At 45.9% G+C, this 20,335-nt stretch overlaps 1 protein-coding gene across 9 annotated transcripts in view; it reads right to left on the reverse strand.

Moving 5' to 3' along the window:
- The window catches only part of PHACTR1 (phosphatase and actin regulator 1), a 442,415-nt gene that overhangs the window by 94,022 nt on the left and 328,058 nt on the right, over positions 1 to 20,335 (reverse strand). For all 9 annotated transcript variants that reach the window (XR_012799116.1, XM_075585688.1, XM_075585691.1 and 6 more), the window contains one exon: positions 2,550 to 2,630. Coding sequence is in view for 8 of the 9 variants with exons in the window: in XM_075585688.1 (XP_075441803.1) it covers positions 2,550 to 2,630 (81 nt within the window). In the remaining variant the exon portion in view is untranslated. The remainder of the gene's footprint in view (positions 1 to 2,549; positions 2,631 to 20,335) is intronic.

The following is a 20,335-nucleotide window of genomic DNA, read 5'->3' on the forward strand; positions in this document are numbered from 1 at the left end:
AGTGTCATATTGAGGGGAGGGGGAGAGCGTGTCATTTAGGGGAGGGGGAGAGTGTCATATTGAGGGGAGGGAGAGAGAGTGTGTCATATTGAGGGGAGAGAGAGAGAGTGTCATATTGAGGGGAGGGAGAGAGAGTGTCATATTGAGGGGAGGGGGAGAGTACGTCATATTGAGGGGAGGGGGAGAGCGTGTCATATTGAAGGGAGGGGGAGAGCGTGTCATTTAGGGGAGGCGGAGAGTGTCATATTGAGGGGAGGGAGAGAGAGAGTGTCATATTGAGGGGAGGGAGAGAGAGTGTCATATTGAGGGGAGGGAGAGAGAGAGTGTCAAATTTAGGGGAGGGAGAGAGTGTGTCATATTGAGGGGAGGGGGAGAGTGTCATATTGAGGGGAGGGGGAGAGAGTCATATTGAGAGGAGGGGGAGAGAGTTTCATTTAGGGGAGGGGGAGAGAGCGTCATATTGGGGGAAGAGAGACATGGGGGGATGCTGACTTGTGGGGAGGGATGCTGACATGGAATGGGCTGGGGGGATGTGGAGGGGGTATTGTGTGTTTGATGTGGAGGGGGGTATTGTGTGGGTGAGGGGGAGAGATGGGGGTATGAGAAATAGATGGGGAGTATCGTAAAGGTTGATAGTGAGGGGTTCTGGGGGAGATATGAGGATGATGATGATGATGATAGGTGCTGGAGGAGAGATGATGATGATGACGATGATGATGATTTAACCCGTGCGGCCCAATTTTTTTTTCCTTGGAGCAGTTCGGCCCTTCTCACTTTCCGAGTTGGGCAGGCCTGCTGTAGGTGAACAATAAAAATACCTCCTACGCGTTTCAACCAACTAGTGGTCTTTGTCAAGGATTTGTCAATGCATTGCTCTGCATTATTGTGCATAGAGTTGCAGACCCCTCTGGATCCCAAAGGGTCACATTTAAGGAAATAACCACTATGAATTTGACTCCTTTTTCTACACATTATAAAGTTCCATTTTAATGGAAAAAAAAAAAAAGGAAATGATTACGAAGGTAAACTGGGAATGTGCTTCCAAATGCTTTACTATTCAAATAACTGAGATGCTACTATAGCACAATGTGATTTGTATTAGTTCCAAATAACAGCCCTGAAGTAATGTTTCCCCAAATTAGACTGCTTTTTTCTTTTTAAAACAAGTTATGCATATGTGGTACCTGCTGCAAACAATCTGTATGATAGTATAATATGAGACAGTTATTTACGTGTACGAACCCCTCCCCCACCCCCCTTACTCGTGTTTTCTTGTTGCTTACACGCAATATTTTGTCCATATATATCGTTTGGTCTCTAAAGTCACTAAGGCCCAGATCTACAGAGCTCCATTAAATCAGGGCTCATAACAAGAGGCAGAGAAAGGTAGAGAAAAAGAGAATACCTGGTCCTGGAGCGACACCTCAGATACCTGGGATATATGCAAACATGGATATGCAAAGTAAATATAAATGACTTAAATTAGCATATCTCCCGTGTATCTCAGGTGTGCTCCTTCTTGTTCACAGGTATCTCTCCACGGTCTCCAGGAGCTAACTCCACCTTTAGGTCACACCTAACGCATTGTTGGATCCCTACATTAACTATAACGGAACTCTGTGGGTAGGCGTGTTACAGGGAACACCTCTTTTACATATCATTAGCACTAACGTCTGTTATAGGTAACTCGAGGCCCGTTATGGCTGAAAACACCACTTATCGCTGCGTGCACCGCTCCCCAGCTGCGCGTCAACTCTAATATCTCCCTCACCTGCCTCCTGCTTCTCACAGCCTATCCCTGCTTCTGCAGAGGCCGCTCCTCCGCTCCACCCTCTTCTCTCATTGGACTCCTGTTGCTATATATCCTCAGCTTTGTAACTTCCTCTTTGGCTGAGCATAGTTATTGGTAGCCTTGTGTTACCACATCTCTATCCCTGCCTCGTTCCTGTCTGTGTACTAACCTTGTTGCTGCTTGCCTCCCTGTGTACCGACCCGGCTAGACTTTGGACCATTCTCTGGATCACCGACCCCGGCTTGCCTCTGACCTTCCGCTCTTCCCCATCCCTGACCACGGGAAACGGACTATCTACCACGGCACTCCAGACTCTGACCACTCTCCTGGCACCTACCTATGACCTCGGCAAGTTTCAAGGCTAACCCACTCTCTCCAACCCAGACCCAGCAATCCTGACTATCCACCCTCCAGGCGTGCCTCCGCTGCTGTGGGTGCGCAGTTCTATAATTTCCCACCTCAGTACCGGGGTCCCGCCTTGTTCGTGGTGAGGGCAAGCGTTACACTCTGTAGCATGATTGTTATTAAAACATACTAATATTATACCATGTTAGTACTACAATGTTTTTAAAAAGGGAATTATCATTACTCTAAGGTGTAAGATCGCCAATTCGTGCAATCTGACACAGAAGCCCCATTGAACTCAATCGGACTTCCGGATCAGATTGCATGTATCGGCAATATTGCAGTTTAGAGGACATACCCCTTAATCTCATAAATTAAAGATCAATACTGGATTATGGTAAACAAATCTTACCTTTGTCAAACATTTCTTTCAGGACTCCTCTCTTTATGAGTTCCTCTCTACTTTGTCTCATTGATATCTTCCTTTCCAGGGCTATGAGAAACAATACAAGTGGATGAAAATAATGAAATACAAATCAAAGTATGACACAAAATATATATTGCTGTTTCAGCCTCTTCGCAAAGCAATCAGTTATGCCCAGTAGGGAATCAAAAGTATAACTGAGCACATTCTACATCCAAAGGGACAATTATGATAGGCAAGTGTACTGTATATATTATTCATCCCATCCTGTGCACACTGGTCACACATTAACCCCATGTAACCAAGCAGAATTATCTTGTATAATACTGTATATTTCCCCCAAAACATTAAAAGAATAGTTCCTCTCAGCCCTTCTTTTTTTATATGTAGATAGGAATCAGGGTGTCCCAGAGCAGAACCATGTTAACTGTAGCTCCAGAGAGACACCCTGGTTCCTAAGACACTTACCAGGGAAGGTCCTCCGGTTACTTCCTGGTTAGTTAACTGACCACGTCATGCGGGCCAATAGGAAGTTGTGATCAATGACGTCACAGATTCCTATTGGCCCATGTAACGCTGAAGATTTAAATGCCCTTTTGTTTCCCCTGAAGGTATTCTGCTGCACTTGCAGCACCTTTCCCTGTAAGTATCTTGGAAACCAGAGGGACCCGCAGATTAAATTAACGCGGTTCAACTCCTGAAACCCCCCCCCCTCCTATCAATCTGAAAATACAGAGGGGTAACTGCTCCTTTAACTCACTCATAAAAAGTTTTATATTTGATGTTTCTTGTACAACCCTCTCTAAAGCAACATATTGCGCCACAAAGCAATATATGCGTATTACTATCCCAAAGACATTCTCCTTACATTTCAATCTGCTTCCAAGACTGAGTGTGGACAGCCACTCGTATTTTTTGCCACCCCCACCAGACTTTTCTTTTACATGTACAAGAAGCAGTGGGACTCCAGAGCTGAACTGCATTCATTTCTGCTTCGAGGACCTCCTGTTACATACTGGAAAGGTGCCACTATGAAGTAACGGAGGCACCTTCCCCGGAGTTGAAACGAACACGGTTCAGATTAGGAGATCCCTTACTTCCTATACATGTAAGAAAGAAAAAAAAAAGGGGGGAGGGGCAGGGGGAAACTGCTCCTTTAACAGTGAATCTGGTTCAAACAGAATCAGTCTGGACATTTCCATCAACTTCTCATTTATATGCTTCTACCTTATTTTTAAGACGAATGAAAATAACCCCTGATAGATGACAAACAGGCTGATGACAGCATTGGCACAAACCTCAAACAAACAAAAAAAGACTGATACAAAGTTGTAACAGAACAAGGAATCACTCCCTGATGCTTCTCAGCAAGTGTGATAGGGTATCTGGCATCTGCATAAATATAGTATGAGATCCCGTAACACATCAGGGCTTCTTTATTCTTCTTTACAACAGGATGAATCGTGCAGTGAGGCAACAGACACCAGAGTATGACAGCGCTTGCTAAGAGGCAGGAGCGCAAGACATAAGGAAGAAGGATCTTTGTGCTGATACTTTTTAAATATGAAACGGGGATTGCTGGTGAACCAATATTTTATTTTTTAGTGCAATCTTCTACCAGGGAAGAGGGGTTGTTAACACCTTTCCTTGCACCATTGAGGTTTAATCCATCCATGTGTTTGTGTTGGTGTCCTTCCCTAAATACGGTATCTGTGCTGTATTTCACACAAACTCACAGTGATGTTGGCCTTGGCTGGTCGATTGTCTTTGAGCTTTGCAAGTGCTAAAATACATGATTTCTACAGACTGTTTACATGATTGCAGATGAATATTACATAGACTGCTGATGATTCCAAGGCAATGTGTATGGGACTTCTATAAAACATGCTCACAATTTATATAACTACTAGCTGAGAGACCCGGCGTTGCCCGGGATGTAAATGCGTAATAGGTAGTATTATTTATAAATCGTGGAACAATAGGTGAGGGGGTGGAGGGGGGGAAGAGGGGAGAGGGGGGGATGGGGAAAGGGGGGAGGTGGAGGAGGGGAAGTGGGGAGGTGAGGAGGGTAAGGGGGGAGGTGAGGAGGGGAAGGGGGGAGGTGGAGGAAGGGGGGAGGTGGAGGTGGAGGAGGGGAAGGGGGGAGGTGGAGGAGGGGAAGGGGGGAGATGGAGGAGGGGAAGGGGAGAGATGGAGGAGGGGAGGTGGTGGGAAGAGGGGGGAGGTGGTGGGAAGGGGGGAAGAGGGGGGAGGTGGTGGGAAGGAGGGAGGAGGTGGGAAGGGGGGGGGAGGTGGTGGGAAGGGGGTGGGAAGGTGGGAAGGGGGGGGGAGGTAGTGGGAAGGTGGGAAGGCAGTGGAAAGGGGGGGGGAGGTGGTGGGAAGAGGGGGAGGTGGTGGGAAGGGGGGAAGGTGGGGAGGTGGTGGGAGGTTGTAAGGGGGAGTGAAGGGAAGGTGAAGGGGGGTGGACGTGGGGGTGGGGGTGAAGGGGGGGTGGAGGGGAGGTGTAGGGGAGGTGAAGGGGGGGGGGTGGAGGGGAGGTGAAGGGGGGGTGGAGGGGGGGGGGTGGAGGGGAGGTGGAGGGGTGGAGGGGAGGTGAAGGGGGGGGTGGAGGTGAGGTGAAGGGGGGGGTGAAGTGGAGGGGGAGTGGAAGGGAGGGGAAGTGTAGTGAGGGGTGGGTGAGGTGGAGGGGGGGTGGAGGGGATGTGGAAGGGAGGGGAAGTGTAGTGAGGGGTGGGTGAGGGGAGGTGAAGGCCGCTCACTCACCCGTCCGGCAGCTCCCACGTGGATCTGAGGCGGGAGGCAGCGTGTTGTGGCCGCTCCCCCGCTGACTGTAGCGGCGCCGGGGGGGGTGGAGGGGAAGTGAGTGAGGGGAGGTGATCACTCCGCTCCCCCGCTGACTGTAGCGGCGCCGGGGGGGGGTGGAGGGGAAGTGAGTGAGGGGAGGTGATCACTCCACTCCCCCGCTGACTGTAGCGGCGCCGGGGGGGGGGGGTGGAGGGGAAGTGAGTGAGGGGAGGTGATCACTCCGCTCCCCCGCTGAGTGTAGCGGCGCCGGGGGGGGGGGGTGGAGGGGAAGTGAGTGAGGGGAGGTGATCACTCCGCTCCCCCGCTGAGTGTAGCGTTGCCGGGGGGGGGTGGAGGGGAAGTGAGTGAGGGGAGGTGATCACTCCGCTCCCCCGCTGAGTGTAGCGGCGCCGGGGGGGGTGGAGGGGAAGTGAGTGAGGGGAGGTGATCACTCCGCTCCCCCGCTGACTGTAGCGGCGCCGGGGGGGGGGGGTGGAGGGGAAGTGAGTGAGGGGAGGTGAAGGGGGGTGAGGGGACGTGAAGACCGCTCACTCACCCGTCCGGCCGCTCACTCACCCGTCCGGCAGCTCCCACGTGGAGGGGGGGGTGAAAGCGCGGGAAACAGGGAGAGGCGGAGCCTCCGGGACCGGTGGGGAAGAGAGCGGGAGATGTGCTGCTAACACTGTGAGCCCCGCTAATGTATGTAACACCCCCCCCCCCGTGTGTGTGTGTGTGTGTGTGTGTGACTGTGTGTGTGTGTGTGTGTGTGTGTGTTTTTTGGACCTTTGGCCCGTCGCTCCGCCTCAGGCCAATGCGAGGTGTGGGGGGCGGGCCAAGGGGGTGGTGTGAGTGTGTGAGGCCAATGAGAGGTGTGCGGGGGCGGGCGGCCCAAGGGACCAATGAGATTGCCGCTAGGGACACCGGACATCCAGGCAGGCAAACATACAGTGCTTTCACTAATATAGTATAAAGATACAATATCGCAATAGATTCGGTGTAATACAAAACTGTAAACATCCTGGAAGTCCCCCAAAAAGTGACTTAAATAGGGAAAACTGGGAGTACTGTAAAAACCTCAATAAATGAAATAATTAACGAGATTAGAACATAGGAACTGTGGTGTCAGTGCAAAAGATAAAAAAAAAATCACATGTTTTATCTTAATGTATTTCCAACAATGCACTTCTTATTCATAAGGAGATTTCAAAAGACGAGTGCTCAGCTGCACGAAAGAACTGCATAGGATTGCTATATTTATACATCTCTTCTACAGTCAAAGGAGATTTTTTTTTTTATGAGGCAAAGGATTCAACATCAAACGCTTTTCAAACTTGGGCTAATCTAGTTCAAAAGTGAAGCCATCCATTGTTTCGAAATCTGCCACCATGCAGTGTTGAGATATGAAATAAAAGACACAAAAAAGTTGACTCTCAGATTTTCTTTTCATTCACACTGGGGAGAAAGCACATTATTTTACTGCATGCACCACAAATCATAGCAGCAGAAACAAATGTTTTCGTTCTCAACGTCAGAGATGTGCGCAGGGAGAGGATTCTAATATGCAAACACTTCCTGCCGGTAAAGACACAATTCGATGCGATATATATAGACGCACACAGTTATGCCCATACACGGGTACAATCAGTAACACACATATACAGAGTACATACACGCGGAGACACTCACATATAGGGTCTATGTATTAAGGACATTTTGGCGCAAAACTGGGGTATTTTTATCCGCCTTCAAAATAGTTGCCCCAATTTTGTCCCTTGAGATTTGAGGAATGTAGATAGAAAGAAATAGTGGGGAGTTGCACAATGCACATGTTTGTTTATGATATTTATTAAATTATGTCTCTATGCATTATTTTTTTTACTCTTTTTGTGAAAAATATGTACAAAGGGAGAGCAATACATACAACACAATGGCCCAGATATATCAAGCACTGGTAAGGAAAACTGGAGGTGCTGCATGCAAGTTGACCAAAAAGTGACTAATTTCTGGAGATAACACCTCCACTCTTCCTTACTACTACAGTACTTGATGTATCTGGGCCAATGTTCTTAACATAGATGTCTAGATGCCAACATGAACAAGGAAACACAGACAAACGCATACTATCTGGGGGCAGTGCACATCATGCTGGGAAGACATGAATTCAATGCCCAAAGAAGCAATTTCTGAAATTAGGAGCAAATAATGGTACATTATGACCATGATAGATATAAACATGCATGCTCAAAGGTAGCATGAAATAATGTACAGAACTATGGTTCCCTATATTAGTCTGTTCCAGGCCAAGGCCCTTCCCCGGCTGGCTCCATCTTCATCAGGGAATTCTGAAACTAGAATTCCAGCCATTCTGTTTGTGCCTTCATTCAATGATTTGTTATATTTCACTGTGCCAACCCACTGTGTGATTACAATATTCTGGGCTCCTCCACTGGTACCTCATTAAGTTGAAAGATTTAGAACATTATTATTACTACTGGACTTGCTAAAATATATCTCATGTTTGTTGAATGACAGGGGTGCTCAACTTCAGTCCTCAACCCGCCCACCCCCCAACAGGTCAGGTTTTCAGGATATCCCATCTTCAGCACAGGTGGCTCGATGATTGAGCCACCTGTGCTGATGCCGGGACTGGTTGAGCTACCTGTGCTGAAGTAGGGACTGATTGAGACACCTGTGCTAAAGATGGGGGGCCTGAGGACTGAAGTTGAGCATCCCTGTTAGGCCCGGGCCATAGAGGTGTGGGGAGAGCGGAGCCGCGCTAACGCTGAGGCTCGCCTGCTTCAGTCAGCGCGATTGCACGGACTTGCAGGCGAGCCAGCGTGCGCAAAGGGAGCCGGGGGGAGGTGGTTGGAGGCGGGGCAGTGACGTCGCTGGGCCAATCGCCCGCAATGCACTGACGTCAATGTCACGGCGCCGACGTCACGGCGCCGTGACGTTGACGCTGCTTTGCTGTGATTGGAGGTTTTCAGCCGACAGCGCGCTGAAACACAGCTTGGCGCTCGGCTGAAACCTCCAACTCGTCAGCTTGCCTGCTCATTGAGGATGCAGGGGCTCAGCGCGGAGTGTCCGCACGCCTCAGCACGGCCTGTCCATCTATGGACTCGGCCTAAGAGATCACACCCTGGTTTCTCCCCATACCTTTTTTTTTTTCTTGTCTGTATCCCTGGTGCCCATTATTCTGTATATTTTTGCTGAATACAAAACCTAATAAAAACTGTCTGAAATGTAAAAAAGCTTTAGCGAAACAGCAGGCAGACAGCAGGCATAGTGGTGCAGGTCAAAAAGGAGCAGATGTCAATAGGAGGAGGGAGAGAAGACACCATGGAAGAGAAAAAACATCAAGCAGATACACCAAAGACTGCATGGCCAAGAATGCATCCACATTGCCAGGAATCGAAAGCTGCATATTCTATCCTATTACTCATTTAATACATTTTTTATCAGTACGCAAAGAAGTTCTAGCGAGTATAACATTGTCAAAAACCCTTCACCGTGTACGATAAAGAGAATGATAAATGATAAAAACATTTATGAGCCCTTTCACGTCTTAGACAGGTCAATAAGCCTGCCGTATCCCATAAACACACCGAATACGGTGCTCCCACTGCCAGGGGTTCTGGGCAATAAGTACTAATACTGCATCATTTTTTGCATCCATCCTATTGTATGCCTGCTGTATAAGACAGATTGTAAAGCAAGGCCTGGGTTAAAGAAGTGAATGGCCAGCACGCCTACTTATACTGTAGATAGCTGTTTTGACCTTCTGTGACTCATCAGTATGGGGGTAGGTGCTGGTATTTTATTGTGAAGCTGACCATGGCTACATACAGTGCCAGGTACCCAACTAAGTTATGGTGAGTACAAAAGTGACAGTACAGTATACATTACTGTACAAAGTATAATGATGACACCACAAATCCCTGCCTATATAAGTATACAATCTATAGTCATTTTACAAGGTAATCATTTGCACAAACTAGAAGGTGCTGGTCTGAATCCTGGGCCTCCAGTTTCAGAGAATAATAGGAGGGATTCATCAAGCTCCAATAAAGGACAGACATTAAGTACTATTTAAGTCAGTGGCAGGTAATGGCGATTTGATCTCCGTTACCCGTCATGAGAACCTTTAGAAATCCCTTCTAATGTCTCTGTGGCCTTTTGAGCTATAGGTGTCATTCGTTACATTCTCCCTGTTGTAAACCAGAGGCTATTTTTGTTTAGATCCCAATGTTTCCCAAATCATTTTTGTTTAATTAAATCTGGTCATGTTATGTGCACCAGTTTTGTCACAATAAGGCACTGATAATTATCCCTCATTATTTTCTTCTTGCTTGTGACTGCTTTCAGTGTGCAGAATTAGAAGGTAAGGTGACACCTAGTCCTAGTCCCCAAACGTCTTTAGGGATTCTGATCCACTTTTTGACACAGTTACTGTAGCTCAAGCTATGTGGGCTGTTAAAGTGGTAGTCCCATTAGAAACATATTTTGGATATGCAAAAATGTGTCTCACAGATATGTATTTAGTAGTTTTTCAAGTATCTGGTCAAAGCCAAATTCCACACAGCACATCCTTTAATTATTATATGACATTCAATATACAATATGCTTCTTTCTTAAGGAGCTTCTTAGGTATATCTGAAGAATGCTTCAGCAATTCCAAAGTGGCAGTGTAACAGCGGCAAGCCTGTTACCAACAATCCAATACGCACCCAATGCAGATCATTCTTCCTGGAATTATACAGGTAAATAAGAATTTTAACTCAGGGAGTGTTAGGACCTGCTAACGGTCATGTCTTGAAAGTAGCAGCAGGCTTAAGACACTTTGGCCAAAGGGTTAAACTAAATGACCCTTTTTCAAGAGAATATATAGGTATTGCACTGCGTGTTTTTGTCACATTGGAAGTAGCTTTGGGCATCTTTGTTTGTTTTTTGTTGTATACATTTAGCCACACCCACTAGCACTCCTTTTGACACTTATATACATATATATATAGCCCTGGGTAGTTTTGGGGCTATAGTTCTTTCTCCTCCTGTGCAATAATCCCTGGTAAGGGCAGGTTGCCAGGAGTAATCATGGGTTTTCCCCACACCCATGCTGTGCAGTGAGGCAGTGAAGATAGTGTCATCAGGCTCTGTGTTCAATATGTGGTGCTTATTGGAACTACATACTGCACAGCACTTCCTGAATTTAGCCTGTTGTCTCTACACTTGAGAGAGACTGGTCCACCCTAACTAGACTGAGCAGGGCTCTGACAGTCTGAGGCCATCCCTTAGGGGAGTGGAGGGGGATCGTGCCTCTTACCTCGCTGGGAGATAAGGGAAGAGCTAGGACAGCTTATAGGGCCCTGACTAAGAGTGATTGTCCAGGGACTTCCTTCAGATGACAACCTACCAATGTGCGGCTGGGTGACCTGGCTGCAAGATGGGCAGTCTGCCTGTTGGAGAAATAAAGTATATCCTTGAATCAGAATACTTCTTGCCTGAGCCTGGAATCATTCAGGGAGAAGTTAAAGGGAGAAGTTCTCCTGCAGAGATTCCTCCCTACCAGTCTGGGGATCTGTTGGAGATGGAGGCGCTGTACCATTGAGTATTACTCAGCTCTACTTCAAAGGCCTGTCCTGATATCCCCCATGCCATCGCGGGAGACTCAGAGCCCCCTGTTGCCAGCAGGTTTGCACCACCTTAGACACCGTAACCAGTACACCATTTCCCCTAGGGTACCTGACATGAGATGATATTGGGGGTGGGGGGGAGGGGGAAAAAGGGTTACATATATATATATTATGTGGTAATGTTTGGAGTTTCTCAGAGCTTGTTGGGTATCTGCGTTTAATATCTGAAGAATGCTTCAGCAATTCCAAAGTGGCAGTGTAACAGCGGCAAGCCTGTTATCAATAGCTAGGACTGTTGGGTGTCGGCCAGCAAGGAGTTAATCCCTGCCTGAAGGAAGCAGGAGGAATAAGGAGCCCAGCTACGTTTGTAAAGGTTTTAAAGGCGGGTGGTGTGCAGCCCACAGGGTTGCTGTTCCTGGACTGCAGAGGGACACTGGGTCTGACGTACGGTCTATGTCATGTTTGTATATATTGATTGTTACTTGCTGGAGCTAAAAAAAGAGCTGCATTGTGAGTTGCTGAATAAAAGCCTACGGTTACTTTCCAACAGCTAGTCTCATGTCGTAACCTCTCTGTGCATCGCCTGCAGGCAGTAAGTGTGGTTGGGCTACGGAACATTTTAAATGAACTTCATTTTGTGACAATTCTTCTCCAAAGAAACGTACTGCAGCACCTTCACGGCATTTTGAATAGAGGCCTAAACTACTTGTGTTCAGAGCATAGATCCCAGAATAAATACTCTAATCATCTAAAGGTTCTCTTTGATCTTTTGCATACTGCCTGACCGTAATATACCCACATGGGGAGTTTCTCTGCTGAGGGTACATTTTTCCAGTGCACAGTCACAGTCACAGGGGCCTATTCTAGTAGCTCTGAAATGTGACTTGACGCGTCTAAAATGCACTTTAGTAGCGTATTGGTAGACTTTGCTATTCTGCAAGACGCTATCGCATGTCCAAATCGCATGTAAATGGCTTTTTTAGATGTACTGTCACTCTTGCTCTGCCAATCTGATCGGTTTGTCAAAAAAGTGTGAAACTCGCATTTTTTTGGCCAACAACTGCTATTCTCGTAGCTCCGTAATTCAAATCGCTTCTAAAACACTTGTTTATTTTTTTAATATCACCTAAGTGGTGGCGAGATTGGTATTGGGAGTTACATCCAGAGCCTGAAATCTGGGTTTGGCTGAGAAACAAAACCCATAAGTCAGTCTGGGAATGGAGTGAGCAGCCCCTCAGGTCAGTCCGCTTCTAAAGCAAGTACAAACCGGGCAGATTGGCTGTTAAACCGCGCGGTTTGTCACTTTTTTTAGACGCAGTCTAGAAGTGGCGGTTTGCAAGAGAGAACACAACATTTTCTCACATTTCATTCAGCTTCTTGTGAACACGCCAAACTATGCGGTTTGGCAATGACAATTTCGGGGCTACTAGAATTGGCTTCACAAAGTCAGTCACAGAGCAGTGGCATTGGGTACAATACTAAAAATAAATGACAGACTTGCAATGTTAACCTTTCTGTAAGTAGGAAAAGATTTAGGAAGAAAGGGGCGAATAGAATCTTTGTAGTATATAGTGTCCATTGTAATTTGCTGTGTTAAAGCAGACAAACGGGGCATTTTCTTTTTTTAATTCTTTTTTTTTTAAATAAATCAGTTCTGTAGTATTAAATAAATAATACGTACTGCATTTAAAAAAAAAAATGTCATTTTTAATGAGTGTTAAAGCATCTCTTGATTTCTATAGCCAGTTTTAGCCCACTTCCCCAGCAGTGCAATTCTCCTGTTTGTGATCATTTGTTGCCAATATTCCCAGCAGTTTGAGCTGCAAACTGTAACAATAGATAATGTTACCGTAGTAATATAAGGATACATTGTAGCTGCTGAGTTACCCTGATTGAAGCAGTTATTATGTTAGCCACACAATCAGGATTAATATTTTAAGAAAAGTTATAATTTAGGTAAAATGTAGAAAACAGCGTGTTTATTAAAAATGAAAAAAAAAGAAGAAACAAACCATGAAGCTACAAAGGAGAAACAGAGAGATGCAAAAACACAGACTTAAACAAATCATATTTAATGTGCCAATAAGTCATAAGTTTAGTGTGCCTGTATCTCTCTGTTCATCCATTGCAGCTTCTGGGACCCATGGACTCCCGTTGACAGTGCACCGGCAGATAAGTACCCCCCTCTCACCCTTATTATTGAGTGCCTGCGTTCCTCCTTGCTTACAAAGGTGAAGCTGGCTGGTTTTGCACATTGATAAAATGTATTTTACAGGGCACCACACTTCTAAAAAGGTTAAAAAAACACACTGTTTTTGTATTTTGTATATTATTAATGTAGCCCTGTTCCCCCCGCCCCCCAAGTGAGATCTGGGGTAGGATGTAATTATGCTACTGGTGCTGCCCTGTACCTGTTGGCTCATTGGAGCCTGAGCCTCCGCCACAGAGAGCCTGGGGGTGATACACTTACAATCCGGTGCAGAGCCTCCACCTGTGAGGGATCCCGACGGAGTGGGAGGAGCCCCTCACAGGACCCAACAACATTAATCACACACAGTAAAAAACAGAAAGGTCTTTACTGAAACATATCATATCTCTTATCACTCTATGGGTATCATGCAGTAAGCAGCGAAAAAATGCATTCGCCAGTTTAGCAATTAGCCATATTTTTGGCGTGTTAAACTGGCTGTATGCTGTAAGGGGCGAATCCCTGGCGAATGAATTAGCCACCACCATTTGATGAAATGGCGTGTAACCGGTGGCGGGACGGCTGCCTGGCGAGAAACTGCCGAGAAGCCGTCCCCTGCCGAGTTGTGTTTGCAGCCGAGAGAGATCCGCTGCTCTCTCGGCGCAAACATCAGCACAATAAAAATTATTTTTAAAACAACTTTTATTCATAGTGTACATGTGCAGGGGGTCTCCGGAGCTGAACCGCATTGGTTTCAGGTCGGGGGACCCCCTGCTTCCCGAGATACAGGCCCCTTTATGAGGTGCCGGTTTCCCTCTGCATTTAAAAGTCCCGATCACGTGACCGCGGCATGTAAACAAAGCAGAGGGATACCGGCACCCCCTAAAGGGGCCTGTATCTCTGGGAGCAGGGGGTCCCCGGACCTAAAACAAAAGCGCTTCAGCTCCGGAGACCCTCTGCACATCTACACTATGAGTAAAACACACATATCAATAAAGACTCGTTCCTTACCTTACAGGGTATCTGTTACGGTAACGAAGCAGCATGAATATTTATTTAATAATACTGTACAGGGAGCAGGGGGTCCCCCGAGCTGAACTGCATCACTTTGTGGACCAGGGACCCCCTGCTTCCCGAGTTACAGGCCCCGGTATGTGTGATCGGATGGGCAGTGTCGCCGCCATGTTTATAGCGTCCAATACGCTACGTGCCCGCAACAAACATGGCGTCCACACTGTAACCGATGCCCCAAACTGGGTCCTGTAACTCGGGAAGCAGGGGGTCTCTGAGCCACAAATAAATGCGGTTCAGCTCAGGGGGCCCCCTGCTCCCGCACAATATTATTAAAATACATTAATGCTGCTTCATTACCATAGCGGATAGCCGCTAAGGTAATGAAGGGGTTAACGCATAATAGCATGTTTATTGGGGACAAATGCCCCCAATAAAAATAGCAGCAATACACAACATACAATACAGTAATGGGCAACATTACTATTATCCACAAATGGATAATAGTGCAGTTGTCCATTTAAAATACATACACAACAATAAAGACATTAAATACATATAGCACTCACCCATGTGCGGCTGCCACGATGAAGGCCATCCTCATCTTCATCATGCCCATGCACCATCCGCTTCGGCAAAACAGACACAAGAATTAAAACATCCAATGTAATGTCCCCTAACCCCTTAATCACCATAGCGGTTATTAACCGCTACAGTCATTAAGGGGTTAACCCACCATCACCCACATACCCTCCCCCACTAACCCCCCCAACCACCCTCCCCCACTACCCACAGGGGAGTCCAACCAAATACCCTTGTGGCCAATACCCCCTCCCCCAGCACATACAGTACAATAATGTGCCAAATAACTATTATCCACATAGGGATAATACATTATTTGGCCATTATTAAACACATTAAATACCATAATAAAATAAACAAAATTGTACTAACCTCATCAATAAGAAGGCTCCGTCGCCAGCATCATCCTTGGGGTCCGTTGCCAAAATAATAAATAGCCAATACATCTCTATTACATTAACATACCAAGGAACCCCTTAATCACCTTTTCGGGTACTAACCTCAAAGGTAATTAAGGGGTGAAGCCATCCTGCAATGGCAACACCACTTATGCATAACATCCTCAATGAATTAAAAAGCAATTTCCTACACAAATGTCATGTAATCATTCAATCTGAAGCCTCAAATGCCACTTAAAACATTGCATTTACAGTGTATACATGTAGCATAACATGTAAACTACATGTACACGCTGCAAATCAATGTTAACAATACAGTAATCCAACTCAAATAGCCTGACATCACAAGAAGTATATTATGTCAGCAAATAAAGTCACCATCAATGAATTAACAGACATGAATTACATCCCTAAACAATTAAAATACCATCCATACCAATTACACAATTAACTATAGCTATCGTAACAGAGAACAAGTTCAAAACATACAAAAAAGGACACCAACAATTACAATATACTATAGCAAGCCTCTCCATAAAATACAGTACAGCATAAAGCCCAAAACTTACATCTCTCTAATAATAAAATACATTTAACACACATCTATGCATAGCAGCATAGCCACAATCATTTACAATACAGAAAATCAAGCTTTAACAACACTATCATTTCTTACCCTGTATGTATATATCTCTCTAGACATACATACATACATACATACAGTGGCAAGAAATAATATGCATAAAAAAAAATGAAGACATGAAAAAGCAAAAAAAACCACATTAACATTAAATACATTTCTTTATTTAACTTACCATTACTTGCCCCCACCGACTCCCGTTGATCAGCTTACTCACGAACCAATCCACGAACAGGAAGCCATAAAATAAAAAAACATAAAATAATAAACATTAAAATAATAAAACACGACAATCCAGGGGTCTTCTAGTTGTAATCCATCTTCATCTGTATTCTTCTACCTTCTTCCGGGGTCTTCTTGCCGTCCGGTGCCACGCCCTGGTCTTCTTTCTTCAGAGGAGGTCCTTCCTCCTCGGCGTCTGGCTTCAAAATGAGACAACATAGGCTTTTAAAGGCCTATGACGTCACATTTTCGTCATATGGTTCCCACGGCCCTGATTGGGCCGTGAAAACCATGTGTTTTGGCCGATGTAAAAAAAAATGATGACGTCACTTAAAGGCAATGACAGCACAGCCAATCAGAATGGCTTTGCTGCAATTGCCTTTAAGATGACGTCATGAAAAGACACATGGCCGGACTCACATGGTACGGCAGCCAATCAGAGCGTGGGAAGTCTATCCCTACTCTGATTGGTTCCAGTACCATGTGACAGAGGCTTGGGGGAGAAAGGATGTGACGTCATTGAAAGCCTCTGTCACATGGTACTTGAACCAATCAGAGCTACCCACAATAAACCTGGCACGGCTCTTTAACCCCTTCATTACCTTAGCGGTTAACCGCTAAGGTAATGAAGTGGGCTTTAAATGCATTTTTCCTGCCTCGGATGCATGCATCAGCTCAGGAGACCCCCGGCATCAATCCCAGCCAGGAAAAAGGCCTGAATTTTTTCTAAGTGCCGATCCGCCACTCATCCGCTGCCTCTCAGCAGCAACTTGCCATCTTTTTCTTGCGTGGCTGATCCGCCTGCGAAACGGTATTCTATTGAGGCGAATAGCTCCGCTTAGCTACTCGCCTCTACTAGAAAACAGGGTGGCTGAAAAAGTTGGATTTTTAGGCGGAAAGTGCCTTCTCGCCCTGCAACCGGCAGAAAAAAAAAACCGCCAGCAAAACTGGCGTTTTTTTTGAATCTCGCCACTTTCTGGCCCCTTTCTGAATACGGATAGGCTTTTTAGGCGGAAAAGTGTCGAGAAGTGCCTTTCCGCCGCTTACTGCATGAGGCCCTATAACTCCATGACTCTATAATAACTAATAGTACAACTACCACACTCCTCGCAAGGCTGTAACCCCACACCGTGTAGCCCAGAGTCCCAAGAGTCCCCCCTCCCACCCAAGTGTGAGACACTAAATTAAGATGAGGGTTGGTGCACTTGGAGTATAATACCTGCCGGGTCTGTCAACACCCGGGCGCGCAGATAACTTTTACTTGGGATCCCTTTTCTGAAGGACGATCCCACGTCGCGTCTGCCTGGGTGAGGGATGACTCCCGCACGGAGTGATCCACCACTCAGCAATCTCTGCCTCTGCTACCACAGAGGATGATCCACCTTCAAACAACAGTAGCCAGGATTTCGCTCTTCCTGGCTGGACCCTCACTTAAGCTGCTCTACAGGACCCTGTCTCTATCCTAGGGGGCGTCCCTGTAGCAGCCACAAGCTGAAGGTGAGTAGGGCCTAAGGGGAGACTTCTGGCCTAGTGCAGAGGCTACTTGCCTCTTTGCACATATACACCCTCCCCTCTCTGAGTCCCAGCTCCTACTGACTAGCATGTCAGCAGTCTGTCATGCTAGTCAGTAGGAGCTGACTAGTCCCTGTCTGCAGTATCTATAGCCGGTCAGCAGGGGTCTAGCTACTCTATTGGCTGCTGTGAGTGACCTGTGCTCCAGCCCCTGGGGCTGCTTGGAGCTGTAGTTCCCCATGGCCCTCTTTAGCATTGGGGCCGTGTGCGCGATCTATACTGCGCATGCGCGAACTTGTAATGGCCGCCGCTACTCTCAACTGAGCATGCGCAACTGTTTGCAGTCCCTGCACTATGGATCGCCTCTTCTGCCAGTTCTCCAATACTGTAATGGCCACCGCACCGCATCTGCGCGAGTACATCCAAGATGGCGGCGCCCTGTAGCTGATGCTGCTGGGAGCCCCCGGCGACGAGCTCGCCCCTGCAGTTGCCTAACAAGTCGCGGGGGTCCCCACAATCTGGCTGAGGTAAGGGGGCCCAGAGGGGACCCGACTACATTAAAAAAAAGACATCTCACATTTCATGCTTCTGACACGAGTGTTTACTAGCATATGTAAAATAATTATGAAATAGCCAACTTTTCTGATGTACAGCATTAGCAAAACATATTGAAAATGTGCACATCTGACTCCTTTATTCAGGTGTCTACTACCGCATTATACAGTATGAAAAAGGTCACATATGTTTGTTACATGTGACGATAGCACTCCTTTACCGATACGGATATGCAGAAGAAGGAATCACTTCCTGGTGCTCATGCTGTCGGTACCTTTCAACTCAGGACCTCACGGAAATCTATAAAGCGAATGAAGAGGAGGTGCACAGCATCGGGTACAAAAACTGGTGGTTTGAACAGAGAACACCAGTTAACGTTTCTGGGGCTCAGCCCATTTGTCAGAATGTGGGCATTATATTCATGATATATTAATTGGTGTGATATTTGCAACAGATAATAAAACCGCCAGCAGTTTTTGCATTTGCTGATGCGCGCCTCCCCTTCATTCTTTTTCTATGTGTATGTCCTGGTCTCTAGACAGACATTGTGAGTTAATGTATTTGAGTTAACGTTGTCCTTATACATGATTCTGGATTTGGGCCAAGGAAAGGCATTGACCGGTACAGCAGAGTAGGCCAACTAGAGGGCATGAAGCTTGATAATGTAACGCTTACTAACTACATATGACATATACAAATGGGAAACCAAAACTCTACAATTAGATTTCGCCATTGAATTCTATAGACATAAAAAACAAAGCCGGTGTTTTCTTACCCAAGTCACAGCTGGAAAGAGAATGTTTTCTCTGGAATGTAGAAGACATCAGTGAGGTGGTGTTTTTCAATTCTCCTGGATACAACTGTGGCAGTGACGCGGTTAATATACTTGTGTATATGAAACTGTCATTAATTATAGATGTGTTTAGATGTTATTGCATTTATAGAAGAAACTAATTTGTCAAATATAGCTCTCGTGTAGCAGCAAGAGATGAGAAAAAGATCATCCCTTGGGGTGTTGTTGGTGATGGCAAGATACTTAAGGGATCATTCATCAACGCCCATTGACTGCTTATATGGTATGTAATCGCAACGGCTATTTTCCTCAACCTGTTTTGTGCATATGTGGCTGTTTGCGCACCTCACAAATTGATATATATTATTTATATGGCTGTTTTATTTATAGATGTAATGTCTAACGTGTGAACAATCATAAGCAGTTTTTAGCCACCTTTTGAAAGCAACCCCTAATCTAGAAAACCCTGTGGAATTTTGAAGCTAGTTTTGTTGACAATGTTTTTTTTCCCACCTCAAGGGCAATACTGTGTGTGACAAACTGTGCCATTTTCATCTTGCCCCTTGTGAATCAGCTTGCAATTTAGGGTGTATGGGAAAGGGAGGTACATGATGCACCAAATATAATTCTGTGTCTCTGAGCCACTCTGTACCTTGTATTTGCTGCAAAATAATCCACCAAAACTAATATACTGTAGCATAGACTTCTTTGGCTAACAATTTGCGTCTCATGTAGGAAACTATTAATCAAACGCAACCAGAAAATTGAGCATTGTGTCGAAACAAACGTCAACAGTTGATACATCACCCCTTAAATGTGTTACATGAAGCTCTGTTGAGGTGGATGATAAGTGGTAGATTTAGAAGAAATAAAACACATGATGTGTAGCACAACTACCCATACTGTACCTGGATCATCAGCAACAATTAAAAATTTGAGTATATTCTTTATGCTTAACTGGATTTTTAGGAGTATAGCTCAGTTGAGAATGACAATGTAAAAGAAAAACGGCTACTATCACTAAAAGTGATCTGAGTTATGACTCAAAATTATTAAAATTAATAATAAAAAGACTGCAAACTCATTGTGCCAGTCTGCATAATAAAGGTTAAACCCGACTGGTTACCCCTGAAAATCATGGGTCCCTGGCAGCTAAGTAGCACCATAAGCCAGGGACAAAGTACTGTAATGTACCATGCAATGTCAAATAAAAGCATGACCTGTTTTGGGCTTTACCTGTTCCCCTTGCCCCAGAGACATACAGTAAAACTTCGGGAGTGTAAGTTTTAGGTGGGATATTTGGGTCAAAATGTATTTCTCTTGTTTGCAGGAGTTTGGGTGACAAAGTTACCGGAGTTCCAGTAATTCTCCCCGACGTGCAGGCATGTTTTGCAGGTACGCAAGGTGAATTATACTGGGGCTCTCCGGTGTCCCCCAGAATCCTGGTTTTCGAGCCCAA

The sequence above is a fragment of the Ascaphus truei genome, chromosome 2 (genome assembly GCF_040206685.1).
Source record: "Ascaphus truei isolate aAscTru1 chromosome 2, aAscTru1.hap1, whole genome shotgun sequence".
Lineage (NCBI taxonomy): Eukaryota > Metazoa > Chordata > Amphibia > Anura > Ascaphidae > Ascaphus > Ascaphus truei.